This window comes from Apus apus, chromosome 23 (genome assembly GCF_020740795.1).
Source record: "Apus apus isolate bApuApu2 chromosome 23, bApuApu2.pri.cur, whole genome shotgun sequence".
In the NCBI taxonomy this organism is placed as follows: Eukaryota; Metazoa; Chordata; class Aves; order Apodiformes; family Apodidae; genus Apus; species Apus apus.
The window spans coordinates 2,957,561-2,975,971 of record NC_067304.1 but is presented as its reverse complement, the minus strand read 5'-3'; the positions used below and the strand labels follow the sequence as shown (position 1 = coordinate 2,975,971).

Below are 18,411 nucleotides of genomic sequence, written 5' to 3'. Positions count from 1 at the left end.
CACCCCTTCCCACAGCACCCAACCCCCATCCCTGCTATCCCATGGGATGGGAGAGGCTCAAGCAGGTAAACCTGCCTCAGCAGGGGTGGCAGGCAGGGACATGTCCTCACGGGTGCTGGCAGGTAGGGGCAGGTGGGCTGCCCGGGCATGGCAGGAGCATTCCTGGCTGATCCAGAGCTGCTTTCCAGCCCCACTGGCTCATCCTGCTCCTCCGGTGCCATGCGGGTGCCACAGCCCAGCCAGTGCTCCCCAGGAGCTGTGGGTTAGAGGGGTTATGGCTGGTCTTACGTGCAGATGTAGGTGTTCCACACCCAGGCAGCACCCAGCCCAGGGAGTCCTCCCAGGCCCAGCTCCAGCTGGCAGGGGATTAAAAGCAAATCCCAAGTTTTGTTTCAAGGAATGGGGAAATTGAACTTGGCTTCTGGAATCAAGGGGAGTGAAGCCTGAGCCCTGTGGGGCAGAGGGCAGCAGCTCAGCACCCAAGGGTGCTCAGCACCCCTGAAGCCAGGCTTTTTAGGGATTCTGAACAAGTGAAGGATGAGACACATTGTGTGTAGAGACAGGGGCAGGGCAGCTGATGGGGAGATTGGTGGCCCACACCTTCCCCCAGCCTCTGTTTCCCCATCAGGGACATTATGCCATGGGGATGGGGGTGGCTTCACCCCAGTTCCTGTGGTGTGGCCAGAGCTGCCCCATACTGCAGCCAAGGAGAGGAGCTCTCCTCTAAATCCCCAGTTCCAGAGTCAGAGGATCCAGCCCCCATTGCCTCCTGGTTGCAAATCCAAAGCACCACGTCTGGCAGCATGGCTGGAGGGGCAGGTGGGGTGGAACCTCTGGCAGCAGCAGAACCACCCTTGGGACTCTCCACTCAGGTGGCCAAGCCCTCCCAGGGATGACTTCCCAGCAGAGCTTTCAAAACAAAACAGCACCTGCCACGTTTGGCTTGGTCCTGACAGGTTTGGCCGCTTCTCTCCAGGCACAAAGGGCACCCACGAGCTCTGTCTGCCCTGGCCCCTCGACACTGGAGGGCTGGGACAGGCAGAAGGTGTATTTTCTCTTCCTTCTCCTCCAATTTTGCCCCAAGGTGGGCTTCACAGAGATCACACCCCCACCACCTTCTCCCCAGAGCTCAGCCCCCCCCCCCCCCATTTCCACCCCATTGCCCACCAGGTGCAAATGGGGGGCAGGAGCTCAGCAGCCCACATGCCTTGGCCCTGTACCACCCTCCGAAAGCAAGCAGAGGAGCTGGCTGCCAGAAATGTCTGTTCCTGTGGGCTAATTATCGATTGCAGCCAGTAATAAATATTTCAGCAGGGATTTGCACGCGAGCTCCGAGGTAACGGCAACGGGAGGAGGGATGGGTCTTGTGTGCCCAGCTCCACTCCCCCCTCTCCCACATGAACCTGGGCAGGCCTTTCTGCTTCTCTGCTGGAAATTCTTCAAGACCCAGCGATTCCAAGGAAAGGCCTTCCTGAGGGCTGTGCGCTCAGGGTGCTCCATGCTGGAGATCCCAGCTGGGAGGAGTTCAGCCCTGTTGGTGCCTTGAGAGAGCCAGGAACACAGAGCAGGGTAAGCGTGATACTCAGCAACTGCACTGGGCAAGAATTAATGAAGGCAGTTAATCACCTCAGCCCTGTCTCTGCAGAACCCTCTTGCTTGTGCTGCTGTCTCTTACCTTGCAGAGAAAGAGCAGCTCTGGGGAGAAATGGTGGAAAGGGTCTCCACTCACCGCTGCAGCAACCGGAGGGATGTTGGCTGGATCTTGTAGACCTGTGAGGGTTGTTCCTGCCCTGCAGAGCTTGGCCTCCTCCTGCCCTGGAGGAGATGGACATGACCAAGCAGTAAGCCCAGAGCTGGGTCAGACCTTGCCACCAGCCTCGGGCACCTCCTCCTGAGCTGCAGTTTGCCAGCTGAGATGATTTTCCCTCCCCGAGAGCACCCAAGAGGCTTTGGGGAGAGGGGCTTCTCCACACAGAGGAGCCAAATACATGTTCCCTTCCCTCCATTCACCCAAGGATGCTGGAAATGAGAGAACCAGCTTCAGAGCAAGCTGGGTCCTGCCTGCAGCTTTGCAGTTTGCAAAATCACTTGCACAGAAGAAGGATCCTCAGTGAGCACTCCCCATGAAGCAGCCAGGGACTGGCGCAGTGCAGGGGGATGCTCCAGACACAGCATGAAACCCAGCAAAGCCCTGGGAATGCTGAGCCAAGGCACCTGAGAGGGACCCAGTGCAGACCAAGCACCAGACCCAGCACTAACACGGGCAAGATGTGCTCTCCATCCAGCCTCAAGCAGGTCCCACCACCTCTGACCTGCAGGTTTCCCCATCTGTCAAGTGCAGGTACCACCACCTGCCTCTGTGAGGTCCAGAACCACGCGGGTTAATTAACTGCTGTTCAAGAGGGCTTTGGAGGTGACAAACACACCACACTCCTAATTAGTCGGGTGGCCCTTCCAATTACCCAGCAAGCTGGGCTGAGATTTTTTTTTATTATTATTATTTTCGAGAGCTGCCTTAGAGGATCCGGTTTCCCCTTTCCCAGGGAAATTAGCAGGAATTAGGCACCCAAATCCCCAAACACAGCTTTGCAGGGCTCAGTGGCAGTCACTGGGACATGGGGCAGCACGGGGCAAGGTTTCCATCCTCCAGGGCCACCCTCCAAGTCCCCACATCCCCCAACCTACAGAGGCAGCTGCATTTTGGGGGCAGAAAATCCACTTTGCAGAGTCCTGCTGAGCTGAAGACACAGGGAATTAGTTCAATTATTTCCAGGGGTCTTTGTGCATCTTTTCCCAAGCCCCAGGCACCTAATTTCGTATCAAACTCCTCCCAGGCCTGAAACATTGGCCAAAAAAAAAAAAAAAAGAGAGGGATACTCACTAATTCCTGTGCACACCCCACATTTGCAGCTCGTGCACCCCACATGTATGAATGTGCCCTGCAAACTCAGGGCTCAAGCTCTCCAAAGTGGCAGCATTAAGCCTATAATTTATCAGGTGATTTAGGAATTTGTCCCAGGAAAAACACCAGGCTGGTAAGAGCTAAAGCTGCTCGGTGGGTGAGAAGGAAGGAGCTGTTCAATCAAATTAAAAGGGCTGTTTCAGGATGGGTCCCGGGGCTGTTTGGCCACATGGGGCTTCAGCAATGGGGCGGTCGGGAAACAAAGCAGGGAGGGGAAACAAAAGGGCCCGTCCTTGTCCCTGTCCCCTCCCCGGCATGACCTGCCACCCCTGCAAACACCCTGAACTGGGGACATCCCAGCGGCTTTTCCAGCTTCTTTTACCCCGGGATACGGCAGGGCAGAGGGAAGGAAAAGAAATCACTTTTTGTTTCACTCTTTCCAGCCATTTTCACTTTCTGGGCTCATTGTGAAAATCCCCCGGTCCAGCTCCCAGATCCTCAGCGGCTTTATCTCGGGGAAAAAACCTGCAAAACCAGCAGTGAAAATGCTCTTCCTGGACTGAAATCCTGGGCCCAGCTCAGACCCCAGAGCCTGGCACCTCTCTGTGTCACCTCCCCGCGTGGCATCACACACACACAGAATTCAGGCAATTCCAACCCCCCCTGGATCCTCCCACCCTAGCAAACACCCTCCAAGCACCAAACAACTCCCATGTCCCCCAAATCCCATTTTTTTCCCCCCCATTTCCCCTCCTTGCACCCAGTCAGGTGCCCATTTCCCACCAGGGTGTTCCTCCTGGCTGCTGGGAACACCTCCCCGTGGCTCTGGAGTTTTGGGGTACCAGTGCAGCCCCATTTTGCTTTTGACCCCAGGGGTGAACTTGGCTTGGGGAGGCACCAGCATGAGCTCAGGGAGTGGGGAATTGCCTGAAGTTTCAGGGATCAAAGCAAGAAAAAAAGCCACCCCTGCTGCTCCCAGCTCTCGGGTTACAGGCATTCACCTCCCCACAGAATAAATAACGAGGGATATTAATAACAACAAGTCTCTGCCAGGAACAGAAACCAAATTCCTCACCAGGCTCATGGCAAAAGGGGGGAAGCCCGAGTGTGGCTACAGGCAGGGCTGGGGCTGCTGGAGGCAGAAGGTGCCCCAGCACCTCCAAACCCAGGCAGGGCTGCCTGCAGCTGAGGGAAAATACCATTTTGAGCTAAAAAAACCCAAAATGCTCAGGGTCTGCAAGCAACACCTTGCCTGAATGCAACGTCCTGGGGTGGGGGAGACCCACCATCAGCACCAGGTTGGAGAGGAAAGCCCGGGCTCAGCCCTAAAACAATGCAAGCAGGATGATGCCTGCTCTTTTCCAGGCATTTGGAAACAGGTCAGCCCCTTACAGGGTGGGGTTCCCCCCCCCTTGCCCCCCACCTTTGCTTTCATTTTCTGATTATGTTTTAGTCGGGGGGAATTTGCAGGGGATTTTAAAAATCCAAATAACAATTGGCTAAAAATGTGCCACGAGCCCCACTCAGTGTGATTTCCTCTTCACAGCAGAAAACTTCCCTGCTGAAGGGAGGTTTGCAGACACAAGTTCCACATTTTTAAAGGTGCTTTTTTATTATCATTATGCAAAATAAAAACCTGCCTGAAACTTAAATCCAGTGTCAGCCAGTCTGAAGTTCAGCTCCCGACTCCAGAGCAGTGTCGGGGGGGTCAAAACCACCTAAACTGGAGTTACCATTAAAGTTGTGATTGGAATTTCCACAGAAGTTTGGGGGGATTTGGCACAGCCCCATCACTGAGAGGATGCTGGGCTCTGGATTTCCTTGTATCCCACCCAAATACCCACCACGAGGTCCCAAATACCTTGGAAAACTTTGCTCCTGGAGTGTTTGGGTTTTGGGGTACCTAGCTGGAGAGAACTGGTCTCCTCTCCTATTCCAGACTGACCTAAACCAGAAACAGGTTTGCAGGAATTCAGAATAAAGCTCTTTTACTGCAGACCAACCCAATCATCTCCTTAAATCCTGGGAGAGCCAGAGGGCCAGCTCCCAAAAACTGGGAGCTCCCAAAAAAGTGCTGAGCTTCCACAAGGACCTCCCATTTCAGCAGAAGAGCTGCAATTTTTAAAAAACACCCTAAAATATCGTGGCAAACCCCCTGGGGATGGTGGTGCCTCCGATGGGGACGGGGGCTGTTTTGGAGGGGGGAGTTTAAGCTGGCAGGGGAGGCAGCAATAGGAAAGAGGGTTGTGTTTTGTTGGTCCCAGTGCATAAAATCATTGAATCATTTGGGCTGGAAAACCTTGCAAGATCACCAGCCCTGCCAAGGCCACCAGGAACCCAAGTCCCTCAGTGTCCCATCTCCAGGGCTTTGAAATCCCCTGGGGGGACGGGGTGACACCCCCACCCCTGAGGCAGCTTCTTGTCGGTGAATAAATTATTCCTCACATCCAATCTAAAAAAAACCACCAAACCCTCTGGGGCACAACTTGAGGCCATTTCCTCCTGTTTTCTCACTTGGGAAAAGACGCCGAAACCCACCCACCCCCCCCCCCCCAATCCCACCCACCCTTTTTTGTTCCAGCCTCCATCCAGGCAGTGGCGGAGATGACACATCCCGGGTGATGCTGCCCCTCAAAATACCGCTGCCAGCTCTGTAAGAAGGGACTGGGGCGGGGGGGGGAGAATTTTAGGGGGGTTGTTAGCAGGTGGGAGCACGGTGGGTACCAACTGGGAGCATCCCCAAACCAGCGGAGGGTCCCACCCCACGGGGGGCCCCCCGGCGCTGCCTCCATCTGCCCCCCGGGGGTGGGACCCAGAATTTGGAGAGGGGGGGAATCATCCCCCTCCCGCCACAACCCTTTGAACGGACCTATCGCTCCCGGCCCCGCCGCTTTCCCGCCCCCACCGCCGTGATGCAGCCCCGGCTCCTCCTCTCCCCGCTCCGCAAGGGCTGGAAGCTCCCCTTAGCCTGTTTGCCCTTATTTAATTTCCAGTGTGATTTTGCTATTTTTAGCACCTGGATCCCCTCCAGTAAGGCTGGGAGCTCGCTCCTATTTCTATTTATTTATTTATTTTTACCCCCCCCCCCCCCCTTCTCCCTCCCCTTCCCTATTTATATTTTTTTTCCCCCTCCTTCCCTGCAAATGATTTTGACCCAGCTTCCTTCCTCCTGGAGCAATTCCCCCCCCCCTTCTCTCTTTATTATTTATATAAATAAGAGGGGGGGCCTGGCTGGGTTGTGGATGCGTGTGTGAGTCGCAGCCTCTTCTCTCTCTCTCTCTTTTACCTTCTCCTTTCAGATCCGCATTTGAGAGAAGCAGCAGCAGCCGCCGGGAGGGGGGGGGGGGGGGGAGGGAGGGAGGTTTAATTCGCTTCACAACACGGACAAGCCGGGGAAAAGAAAAAAAGAGAGAAAACATCCAAAAAATAAAACCCCGACAACAAGGGGGGGGGAAAACCAAACAACAACAAACAACAGCAACAAAAAAAAAAAAACCAAACTGGAAAAAAAAAGGAAAAAAGAAAAAAACCAACCAACCAACACCAAAAAACGAACCAAAAAATTAATCCACCACCCAAAACAAAACCCACCCCAAGCACCCAGCTCCGAGATCAAGCTGACTGTGAGTGCCGGCCTTCCTCTTTCCTTTCGGTTCCGGGGGGTGAGGGGAGGGTTTGGGGGGTGGGGGGTGCTGGGGGTGATGGTTGGAGGGCGGGGGGGGGGTGTCCTGGGTTCTGCTTCCTCCCGACCCCGCATGCTGTGCACGATCGCCCCCCGCTTTGCTCTGGGTTTGCAAGGACACGCGTGTGCGTGTGTGTGCGTGTGTGTGCGTGCGGCGGGCGGGCTCTGCAATGCCTCCCATTATTCTGCTTATTAATTCTTGTTATGAAGAGGGTGATGCACCTGGCGGGACTGGGTGGGCCTGGGGAGGGGGGGGGGGGTGGCCTGGGGAGGGTCCCCGGTACCGATCGCTCCCGGCGCGGCGGGACTTTTTCCTCCACTTACGCGGTTTCGGGTGATGCAAAACGCGCCGAACGGGTCGGGGGGGCCCGCACGGCGCTGGGGGGGGTGGCGAAAAGCCCCGGGAGACCCGCACGGCCCGGGGGTGCAGCCCCCGGCACTGGACACCCCCACACACACCCCCCATGCCCTGGCTTGCAAGGTGCGTGGAGGTCGGTGCCGGGTGTTCGAGGGTCGGTGCCGGCTGTTCGAGGGTCGGTGCCGGGTGTTCTAGGGTCTGTGCCGGGTGTTGGGGGTCGGTGCTGGGTGTTTTAGGGTCGGTGCCGGGTGTTCTAGGGTCGGTGCTGGGTGTTTTAGGGTCGGTGCCGGGTGTTGGGGGTCGGTGCTGGGTGTTTCAGGGTCTGTGCCGGCTGTTCGAGGGTCGATGCCGGGTGTTCTAGGGTCGGTGCCGGCTGTTCTAGGGTCGGTGCCGGGTGTCGGGGGTCGGTGCCGGGTGTTTTAGGGTCGGTACAAGGCTGCGTAGGGTCGCGGCCACGTTTGGGGATGGGGACCCTGCAGGACCCGCGCGTGCGGCCGAGTCGGTGCAAGGTGCGTGTGGGGGGGGGGTCGGTGCGGGGGGCCCAGCTTTGCACAGGGACGGGACACACTCGGGTCGGTGCAAAGTCGCGGTGCTCAGGCTCAGCCCCCCCCCACCCCCTGCAGGTCCCCACGCTGCTCCCCCCACCTCCAGCCCCTGCACCCGACCCGACGGGGGGTGATGCCACACAGGGCTGGCTCCCCCCGGGGTTTTATTATGCCCCGCAGGACAGGGGCTTCACAAAGCGTGTGATGGTGCCCTTCCTGCCTCTTTTCTTTCTCCCCCACCTCCCTCCTTCCTTTCTTTTATCACTTCCTGCATGCCCAGGAAGGAAGGGGGGGGGGGGGGATGGACTTTCCTTAATAGCAGGCTGGAGGGTTGGGGGGCCGGGGGGGTTGCTTCAAAGCAGCCCCGTGGAGGGTTTGTCCTCATGAAGAGCCGCGCACATCCCTTCCCAGCCCTCGCACCCCGGCCCAACAGGCTCTTCAACTTCTGCTCCACTATTTCTTCCCCTCCTCCCTCTCCCGTCCTCCCTCTGCCAGGAGGTGCGGCCGGGATCCTTCTCCAGCTGCAATCAGGCTAGATTTCCTGGGCGTGAAGAGATTGTTGTGTGGTTTTTGTTGTGTTTGGTGTTTGTTTTTTAAAGATCTAAGCCGCCGCCTTGTCTCCCTGCTTCTCCTGAGCTGGTTTGTTTAATCTAAGAGTAGGTGGCAGGAGCAGGGGATTTATGGGGTTATTTGCACGGAGCAGTGTAAGCCAGTGCAGGCAGAGGGGGGGGGAGGCAGGATCAGGCCCAGGAGCAGTGAGGAGCATCACTCCGAGGAGGCCAGGTTGGGTCTTTTTACAACCCAACCATCACTTGCCCAAGAGGTGGCTGCTGAGAACGGCCCGGTTTGTGTTGTGGAGCAGAGGGAGCCAATGGGGCTGGGGGAGGAGAGCCCAGCAGGCTCAGCATCCATCGGGATGGAGAGGGGAGGAGTTTTTCATCCCCCAACTCCATCGATCGAGAGGCACATGTAGCCCCTCCACCTCCCAAGCCTTGCAGAGATTTATCCCTCCTGGCCTCGGGGAGCCCAGCAGTCCCCTGCCCTCATCTCCAACCGATTCCTCCCTCCATGGCAAGGTTTCTCTTCTCAGCTGCTTCCTTTCCTCCATGGCAACACAGCTGCTCCCTCCCTCCTGCAAGGCTTTGATGCACTCGAGCAGGGCTGGAGCTGCTTCCCGTGGTGTTCCCGGCATCATCCTGCCAGCTCGGGATGCTCCCAGGGTCAGGCAGGTGCCTGGAGCCCGTGTGGAGCTGGAGCTGCTCTGGTGTAGGCTGGGAAGGTGCTGGGTGGGAGGGAAGAGCATCCCCCATCTCCTCCTCCATCCTCCTCCTCACCCTCCTCTGCTGGAGCGGGACACGGAGCCCTTGGTGCCCTGGGGTGGTTTCAGCCCTCGGGGATCACCCGGAGGCAGAGGAGGGATGGGTGGGATGTTGACCTGCTTTCCCCTGCACCCTCAGCTTGGCAGTGGTGGGCTCTGCTTCAGGGGGACACACCCGGTGGCATCCCCAAGCCAGGAGGGTCCCCTCAGCATCCCTGCCCGCAGCCACCACACGGGGCCATTCCCAGAGGAGAGCAGGGCAGGGTGGGGACCCTACCGGGCCCATCTGCTTCCAGGGCCAGGAGAGGGCCCAAGGCTGCAATTTCCTCCCAACAAACCTCAGATTAAGAGACCAACTGTCCCAGTTCCTGGTCAACCAGCCGGCGTTTTCCTTTTCTAAACCTAAACTGTGCCCCTTTGGTATTTTTCCTCTAAAACACTCCTTGGAGGGCTCTGGGATGCTGTGAGTAATATTTTCAGGGTGTTTACACGACAGCATGGTTTCTGTCTCCCAAAAAACAAAACAAAACAAAACAAAAAAGAATCTGAGGGTGGTTTTTGTTGTTGTTGTTCTGCACTCGTGAGTCACTTCCAGGGGGGGAGCAGGAGCTGACGTGTGTTTTTTAAAAAGCCTCCAAGGTCTGAGCACAGCTCCTCACCCCCCATGTCTCGCCTGTTCCAGCCACCCTGATGAGGCTCAGCATTCCCGGGGGGGGGTCAGCACCCTGGCTGCCCCCCCCCAGCCCCTGGTAGCACAGTCCTGGCTGCTCTAACACCATCCAAATTGAAAGCAGTTGCTCCAAACGACGTGTTGTTAACTCTGTAGGGGAGGGTGTGGGGGCTGCTGCACCCCAGGGATGGGACTCGGACCCCGGGCAGGGGTGTAGGAACCATCCCCAGGGGGAGAGGTGGCCCAGGGGGGGTGGCACCATCCATCCCAGAGCAATGCTGTGATTTTCCAGCCAAGTTTCCCAGGCAGCTCCAAGCCCTGCGCTTGGGACATCCTATTGCTGCTGGGGAACATCCCAGCACTGCTCTGAGCAGGTGCCCTCCCCTGCACCCATCTGAGGAGCAGACGAGCCCTGTGCTCAGGGACATCAGTAAGTGCTGGGGCTGTGGCAGTAAATCCTGCTCCCTTCCAGTCTGGATCCCACCCTCCTGGCTGGGCTGGGAGCTGGGTGTGGAACCAGCCCCACAGTTCTGGAAAAGCAGGTTTTCCCTGTGTCCCTGGGGAAGAATCAAGGTGGTGAGGAGAAGATGGAGCCTTTCCTTCCCGTGGGATTTCCCCATGAGGGAAGGAAAGACAACCAGCCCTTTGGGACATGCTCAGGGGGAGGAAGGGGGACAACTCTGTGTCCCCTGACAAGTGCCTGTCCCTAAACCCAGCTGGGGTGGCAGGAGCAGGGCCAGGGGTGCAGAATCCCACCCCGGGGGCAGCAGTGCTGGGTGTTCAAGGTGGGGTGGGGGGAGCAGGGCTGTGGGGGTCTGAACTGTCCTTCCAGGACCCCAGTGGGGTTGCCCAGAGGCCCCAGTGCTGCTGCTTGTCCTGTCCTGACTCACCTGTCTGGCATTTCAAGGACTCCAGATTAAATCTGGAGCCTTTCCCCTCCTTTTGGGGAAACAGGGATGGGCTCCGTGGGAAGGGCTGGCCAAGCTGCCACTCCCCAGATACCTGCTGGGGACCCTGGGAGCTGGCTCAGCACTGGGGGCTGGCTGATCCCACAGGATACCTGTGCCACGGGCTCGGGGCAGGATTGTGACCCCCCAGTTGGTTGGTTTTGCTCCCCAGCTGGTGATGGGAGGATTCAGGTTGCACCCTTGGGAGGGATGTGGCTGCAAACCCACCCCGGGGGGAAAGCAGGGATCCTCTGGGAAGGGCCTGAGTGGGGCAGAAGCTGCTCCTTGCAGCTGAATCTTGATTCTAAGAGGCATTCTTAGAGGAGACACCCTGGTGTTTGTCACCTACTGTCTGTGCTGATACCACCCCTGTCCTCACAGAGCAGCTGGGATGCAGCTGGGGGGGGGGGGTGGTGCTGAGCATCCTTACCCTGGGGGGAGCAGGGACATGGGCACAGCCAGGCTGACCCCACGGGGGGCTCTGGCAGCTCCACTTGTCCCTCACAGCCCCTGGAGTCAGTGCTGTGGTCCCCTGCACCCACCACCTGCCTCATGGTGAGGGCTGGGGCGGGGGGGGAAGAGAACCACTGCTGACCAACTTCCATCTCCCTCCTGCCCCTCCTCAGGGCTGCTGGAAGGACAATGAGTGAATCCAGCACCAAATCCAGCCAGCCCTTGGCCTCCAAGGGGGAGAAGGACGTGTCAGAGAAGAGGGGCCGGGGGCGACCCAGGAAGAAGCCACAGGTATGGGGGGTCCCCTAGGAGGAAAGAGGAGGGGGGGGGGGGGGCACCCACTGAGCAGCTCTGCCCACAGCAATGACCTCAAGGGTGGGCACCCCCAGGCTACGGGGTGGTGAGAAGCCCCTCAGATCACACCCTGGCAGCATCCCCCGGGGGAGGGAGTGGGTTTGGAATCCCCTGGGATGGAGATGGAATCCCCTGGGGTGGGGATACCCCATCATGTCCCTTCAGGCAGCAGCTCCTGGGTGCTCACCAGCAGCAAACGCCTCCTGAGGGTCTTCAGAGCCCCCGAACACCCCCCACGCAACACCCCAGACCTCCCCCATGGCCAGGGAAGGGCTCAGAGCCTCCTTTACTCCTCCCTGGGCTGCAGCTGAACCTGCCTTTGCAGACAGGCTAATTAAAGCCTCATTAGCAAAAGCTGCTCAGAAGGATAAGATGCTGCCGGAGACTTTGTGGTGCCAACCTCTCCACACCCCCCCCACACACACCTCCTCCCTCCACCCAGGGCAGGGGGGAGTCTGTGCACATCATTTTCCTGCAGAAAAGGTGCTTTGATGCTTCCCCAACACTTTGCTGGACACCAGCACCGAGCTGGGATCTGGGGCTGAGAAACTAGCAGGGACCATCCAGATAAACCTAGAGATTAATGCCAGGGTGGGATGGATGGGGCATGGACACGTCTGGCTGAAGGACACACACGAGCCAATCCCTGTGCAACCAGTGCTCCCAGTACCCTACATACAAGAGCATCCTTGCCACAAGTGGGATCTGCTGTGGTGAATGGGGGCTCCCAGCCTGTGCTGCTGCACTGGGAGCTGCTCCAGGCACCCCCCAACTCCCTGGAGACCCCCAATCTGCAGTGACCCCCCCCCCTCCTTTGCTCTCCCTCCAGCAGGAACCCAGTGAGGCCCCGACCCCCAAGAGACCCCGCGGACGACCCAAGGGCAGCAAGAATAAGGCCACCCCCAAGGGCAGGGTAGGTGGCTGATCTGCTCAAGCCACCACGTGCTGGTCTGTTTTGAGCTCAATTGTAGACAATTCAGGGCAGATCTCCCCCGGGGATGGGGTGTCTCAGAGGTGGCCCCCAGGGGTGGGCTGGGAGGGGGGTGGGGACCGTGTGTGTCACACACAGGAACCTGTTTGCGAGTCACATCCTGCACCCACCCCCTGAGTCATGGGGACAGGGCCAGCCCAGAGCTGGAAACTGGTGGCCGGGAGGGGGGTCAGGGGGACCTGGCTGCAACCCCAGGGTCACCCAGGGTGCAGCAGCCCAAGGAGATGCCACTGGGGTGATGAATTTGGCAGCGAGGGGTGGGCAGGAGGGAGGGGAACAGCATCTGCTCCCACTGGGGACAAGGGGACATCCCCAGCCTGACCAGTTCTCTCTGTATGTGCTCAGAAAGCTGCGGTCACACCAGGGAGAAAACCTCGAGGCCGACCCAAAAAACCGGTGAGTGGGCTTTTTTCCCCTCCCCCTCCACCCTGGCAGGGTGCTGGGCACTGCGGGGGGGTGGCAGCCACCCAGTTGTCCCCACAGCCGGGCTGGATGAGGGCAGAGCAGGCAGCAAAAAGGGGAGAGTGAGCAAAAAGCAGCACCCGGACACCCGGCAGCAGGTTTTTTCCTCTCCATTCCCCAGTGTGCACATCCCACTGTCCCCAGCCCTGGGTCACGTCCCTGCACTCAGGAGCTGCCACCAGGCACTAGGGACACCAGAGCCACCCAAGAGCATCCTCAGGCTACAGCTGCTCTCCCCCACGGGTGGGTTTTACCCCTTTGTGCCACTTAAATCCCTTACAGAGGGTGAGAGGCTGAGATCAGGTGGGGCTGCCAACCAAGGGGGGGAGTGGGGGTCACATCGTGGGGGTCCCAGCACCACTGGGGGTCCCAGGAGGGGTGGGATGGAGCCTGAAGCACGCTGGCAGGGCCACGCTGGGGACACCGTTGTCCCTCTTTGGCAGGCACGGGTCACGGTGGCTTTTTTTATGAATGGAGGAAGCAGGAGGAAGCGGGGGCTGGCGCTGAGTCAGGCTCACACTCAGCCCTGACTCACGGCCCCACGGACACCCTGTCCTGCCACCACCAACTCCCCCTCTGGGGGCAACTGGGGACACAGCCGTGGTGCTGGGGACCGTGGTCTCACCTCCAGGGTGTGCAGATCCTCACCCACCCGGGCTGGGGGGTGTTTCTTACCTGGGATTTAAGCCATAATGGTTAAACTGGTCCCCGTATCCAGGAGGCTGCTGGTGCCCGTTTCCCTCTTTGTACAAGGGGTGTGATGAGTTTGCTCAGCTCTTCATCCCAGGGTGGAGCAGGGGGAGGGTCTGCAGCCCCTGGCCACCCCCCCACAACACGATGCTTTGCCTCACAGCAGCAGGATGAGGAGGAGGTGAACATTTCCCAGGAATCATCCGAGGAGGAGCAGTGAAACCTCCCGAACCGGCGCTACCTCATCGCCCGATGCTCCCACGTCCTCGGCAGCCAGGGCTGGGGAAGGAGGGGAGGGGGGGGAAGAGGAATGGGAAGAAACACACCACCCCCCCCCCCACCCCTGCACCACCCTGGCTTCTTCCTCCTCCCTCCCTCCACTTCTTCCTCACCCTCAGACAATGGCAGCACTGGAAAATACCCCCTACAACCCCCTGTCCTGGGGAGGGGGGGCACCACCCACCCCTGGTTCCCTTTCCTCTCCCCTGGGCTTGGTGGGGGGCAAAGCAGGTACCTGGCAGAGAGCCAAGGCTGGGACCCCCCCCACCTTCACTGCCCCCCACGCCCAGGCCGTGATCTCACCCATCCAAAGCAAGTGCTGGTTGCTCCCCCCAACCCCCAACCAGGACTGAGCTTTGCAGGGCAAAGAAAGGGGAGGGGGGGCAGCAAAGGCAAGACCCCACAGATGCATTAACCCTTTGCTCGGGCCTGCTGCTACCCCAGGCAGCCCCCCCCAACCCGTGCGTGCCCCCCCTCCAGGTTCTGGGTGCACTGCTCTTAAGTTTGTGGGAGCAGCTCCCACGGTGACACCTGGGTGCCCCTCCCTGGGGGTCCCAAAGGGGGGCTGGCTCAGGGCAGCCCCTTCCTCCTGACTTCTGAGAGAGACATCATTTTCATTATTTTTTTTTAATTATTTGTTTGGTTTTTGTTTTTTTTTTTTAAAGTACTTTTGTTGGTTTCCTTTCATTCACAGCTACCTCTGGATATTTAAGTTCCACTCTCTGAACCAGCTGCCAGGGACATCCCTGGCTCCCTGGTTCCTTTTTCGGGGCGTCGCTGGGGTCCGGGGGGTTATTTTGTTTGGTTTTCCCCTCTGTTTTGGTTTTTTTTTTTTAATTGTTATTTTTAAGACTAGGTTGCTCTGCTGCTCCAAGGGATAAAGGCTGGTGGGGTGGGGGGGACCATGGGATGCTCCCTCCCACCAACACTGCCCCTGCACGTTGGAGGTCGGTGCCGGGCGAGCACGGTGGGAGAAAAAAAAAAAAATGGGGTTTGGTTTGGGTTTATTTTTCTTTTTGGTCCACTTTTGGTTTCCTGTTTGCAGTTACTTGAATAAAACATTTTCTGGATGTTGGATGCCTCTGGCCTGGGCTCTGGCTGGGGTGGGAAGAGGTTTTCCAGGTAGCTTTTCCATCCAGGACAGTGCCAGGGATTCTCCGTGGGGACAGGAAGGAGCTGCTGGTGGAAAGAGAAACAAGCCAAACCCCACCATTCCCCCCCAAAAAAACCTCCCACTTCTTTTGACCACCAAACCAAGCCATGATGCTGCCACGACAGGGACCCACGATGCCAACCCTCTCGGGTGTGGGGGTGGCCCCCTGGTCTGGCAGCCAAAAAAGAAAACCCCTCCCTGCCCAAGGCTCTTGGCTGAATGAAGAAACATCTTTATTTGCTCCAGCCAACGTTGCTCCTCTGCCTCCTGCCCTCAGCAAAGCCCCCAGAGCCCACCCTCCCTGGCCTGCTCGGTGGGTTTTAAGGAGCTAGTGGGGGTAGTTCCAGCAAAAAAACCCCAAAGAAACCCAACAAACCAAACAGCAAAAATAGGAGCTGAGGTGGGAGGTGTAACCCCTGATGGTCAGTCCTGTGGGATCAGCTTCCTGCTGGTGTCACCACCGTGGCACATCCCGGCCTTCCCAGGGGATGGTGGTGGCACTGACACCGTTGTCCCTCGCTCCCGAGGGCAAGGATTGGGTCCCAGCTCTCCATCCACTTGGCTTCAGGCCTTCCAGTCCCTCCGTGGGGGTCGATGGGGTGAAGGTCCCCCCCAGCCAGGCACCACCTGCAAGACAGACCCAGCCCTCAGCACATCATGGGGGGGCCAGCTTGGACCCCCCCCACTGCCAAAGCAACAACCCCCAAGTGGCATCAGGGTGGGTGGAGAAGCCCCAGGCTCACAACCCTCCCAAAAACCTCTGGATTAGACCTAAAACCTTGCCCAGGAGCGTGGGGTTCCCTCAGGGCAGGTTGGGACCATGGGCTCCCACCCAGGCTCAACCAGCCTGGTGAGCTCCCCCACTTGGTGCTGCTTCGTGCTCATTTTTCGTGTGAAAAAACAGCAAAGTGGCTATTTATGCACAAATTCCTGATTTATGTTACTTACCATGGCTGGAAGCGACCCATGGAGGAGCCACTTGACCCAAACCTGTCCCCAAAACCTGAGCTCTCACCCCCAAAACCCGAGCTTCTACCCTCAAAACTTGAGTTTCTACCCCCAAAACTTGAGCTCCTGTCCCCAAAACCTGAGCTCTCACCCCCAAAACCCGAGCTTCTACCCTCAAAACTTGAGCTCTCACCCCCAAAACCTGAGCTTCTACCCCCAAAACCCGAGCTCTCACCCCCAAAACTCGAGCTTCTACCCTCAAAACTCGAGCTCCTGTCCCCAGAACATGAGCTCCCACCCCCAAAACCTGAGCTCCTGTCCCCAAAACCCGGTGGCTCACCCACCTGGGTGTCCTCTGCTTCCACCAGCAGCTCCTGCTCAGACTCCTGCAGCTCCTCAGCCGGGTCGTAGCTGTACATGGGGAGCAGCCGGTGGCGGAGCCGGTCAAACCTGCCCAGGGGACACATTTGGGGGGGGGGGGGGGGGGGGGGATGAGGACACACAAGGGGGACCGGTGACCCCTCAGCCACCCCAGATCCCCCTTGCCCCCCCATCAAATTCAACCCCACACTCACCTCCGCTTCTTCTGCACGTACATCACCTGCCAGGAGAGGAGGAAGGTGGGAAGGGGGTGGGAGGTTGGACGCCCCCCCCCCCCCCAGCCCCCCAGCTTTGCCCACCCACTCACCGCGGCCAGGAGGGCGCCGAGGAGGGTGAGGAGGAGGAAGGGGCCCAGCACGTAGCCCACCAGCGAGTCCCCCGCGGGCCCGGGGGCTGTAGGAGCCGTCGCGTTGTTCATGGTCCGACCCCGCTTCTTCTCTTACATTGGGGGGGGGGCTGGGGGGGTCCCCGACCCCACCGGACGGGAGGGCTGCGAACACACCGGCACGGTAACGAGACCCCCACCCCCCCTAACGACCCACAGCCCCCGGTAATTAAGTCACGCACCTGCTAATGACCCCTCCAGCCCGGTAATGACCCAGCACCCCGGGGACTCACCCACCAGCCCAACCCTCATTAACGACCCCCCGCTAATCACCCACTGCCACGGGAACCCCCCCCCACCGCTAATGACCCACCACCCTGGGAATTACTCCCCCCCCCCGCCCCATAATGACCCACACGCCGGTAACGACCCAAAAAACCCCGGGAATGCCGCGCCCGGAATGACCCACAACCCCGGTCATAACAGCTCGTTAATAACCCACCGCTAATTAATAACCCCGGGGGGGGCGGGGGGTACCGGGAGGGGGCTGGGAGGGGGTGGGCCCAGCAGCGGGGACCCCCAGTGGGGGCTGTGGGGGGGGGTGGGGGGGGTGACCCCTCAGCCCCCTCAGCCCCCTCCCCAAATTCCAGCCGCTCCCCCCCCGGCCCCGCCCCACCTGCACCCGGAACCCGCGCGGCGCGTGATGGGGAGGGCGTGGCTTTGTGGGAGGGGGCGGGGTTTTAGGGAGGGGCTTAATTGGGAATGGGTGTGGCTTGATGGGTGAGTGGGCGGGGCTTAAGGAGCAGTGACAGCGCCGGGCCGGGAGGGGGCGGCAGAGACCGGGAGGGACCGGGGGGGGGGGGGAGGGGGGGAAAGGGATAAAGGGGGAGGGGGGAAAGGGGAGATGAATCGGGAAGAGGGAACAGGGAGGAAAGGGGAAAAACGGGGGAAATGGGAAAAGGGAGGAAGGGAAACGGGGGGGGCTCCTGGGAGGAAGCAGAGGAGGGATGGACAGACCTGCAGGATGGAGGGAGGGAGGGAGGGAGAGAGGGAGGGAGGGAGGGAGGGATGGGGGGGGAACACAGAGGATGGAGGGAGGGAGGGAGGGAGAGAGGGAGGGAGGGAGGGAGGGATGGGGGGGGAACACAGAGGATGGAGAGAGGGACGGGTGGGTGGGTGGACAGACAGACGGGTGGTGGATGGATGGAGAAATGACGGGTGGGTGGGTGGAGGGAGGGATGCATGGATGGAGGGTGGGATGGAGGGCAGGATGGATGGATGGAGGGATGGAGGGATGCACACCGGGGTGGGCAGGTGCGTCCCTGCACCCTTAGTTGTGGTGGATGGGTGGACAGACAGAAGGATGGGCAGAGGGACAGATGGATGGAGGTGCAGGGATGGTCCCGGTGGGTGCAGCTGCACAGGCTGAGCAGGCAGGGTCACTGGGGCTGCTGTGGGACCCCCCCAGCCATGGGCTCCAGCTGCAGCTGATCCCCTGGGTCTGTGCTCGCAGGGACCCCGGGCAGGGGCTGAGGTGGCCCTGGTGGTGCCTCCCAGGGCAGGGACCATGTCCCAGCCCTGATCCCTGGCCCTAATCTGCTTTGCCCTTGTGGGGACCAGATGGCCCTGTTAAGCGGGTCAGACGGGGGGCACTGGGGAGCCCCATTCCATAGCTAAAAAAACCCTATAATTGAGAGAGATGAGGTGGAATAGAGCAGCCTGGTGATGGTGGAGCTGGGGGGACATGTCCCCTGGTACCAGGCTGGTGGTGGGATGAGGCTTGGTGCCACCACAGAGCACTGGGAGCCTTCCAGTGGTGGGATGGGAATGTTGGGGAAAAGCAGCTCCTGCTCCACAGCCCCCAGGATGAACCTGCCCAGCAAGAGCCCAACCAGCTGCGTCACCACAATCCTTCTCCTGCCTGTACCCATTGCCCTGACCCCCTGCCCAGCC

General features: G+C 59.4%; 2 protein-coding genes across 5 annotated transcripts; one reads left to right on the top strand and one right to left on the bottom strand.

Annotated features, from left to right (window-relative positions):
- The first annotated feature begins 6,039 nt into the window (after window positions 1-6,039).
- On the top strand, window positions 6,040-14,373 carry HMGA1 (high mobility group AT-hook 1). Of its 4 annotated transcripts, none has more exons than XM_051638967.1 (5): window positions 6,040-6,525; window positions 11,049-11,166; window positions 12,062-12,142; window positions 12,566-12,616; window positions 13,539-14,373. In XM_051638967.1, the coding sequence occupies exons 2-5, from the start codon at window positions 11,065-11,067 to the stop codon at window positions 13,590-13,592; spliced, it is 288 nt and encodes a 95-aa protein (XP_051494927.1). In that variant the 5' UTR covers window positions 6,040-6,525; window positions 11,049-11,064; the 3' UTR covers window positions 13,593-14,373. The 4 variants fall into 4 exon arrangements, with proteins under 4 accessions (XP_051494927.1, XP_051494925.1, XP_051494924.1 ...); XM_051638965.1 differs by having other exon boundaries at window positions 6,043-6,525; window positions 12,059-12,142; window positions 13,539-14,371; XM_051638964.1 differs by having other exon boundaries at window positions 6,045-6,525; window positions 13,536-14,369.
- SMIM29 (small integral membrane protein 29) lies at window positions 14,286-17,126 on the bottom strand. Its single transcript, XM_051638962.1, has 5 exons — window positions 16,961-17,126; window positions 16,441-16,623; window positions 16,328-16,353; window positions 16,097-16,202; window positions 14,286-15,431 (listed from the first exon to the last, which is right to left on the bottom strand). Exons 2-5 carry the CDS (start codon window positions 16,549-16,551, stop codon window positions 15,369-15,371), a joined length of 306 nt encoding a protein of 101 aa, XP_051494922.1. The 5' UTR covers window positions 16,552-16,623; window positions 16,961-17,126; the 3' UTR covers window positions 14,286-15,368.
- Between the last annotated feature and the right edge of the window lie 1,285 nt (window positions 17,127-18,411).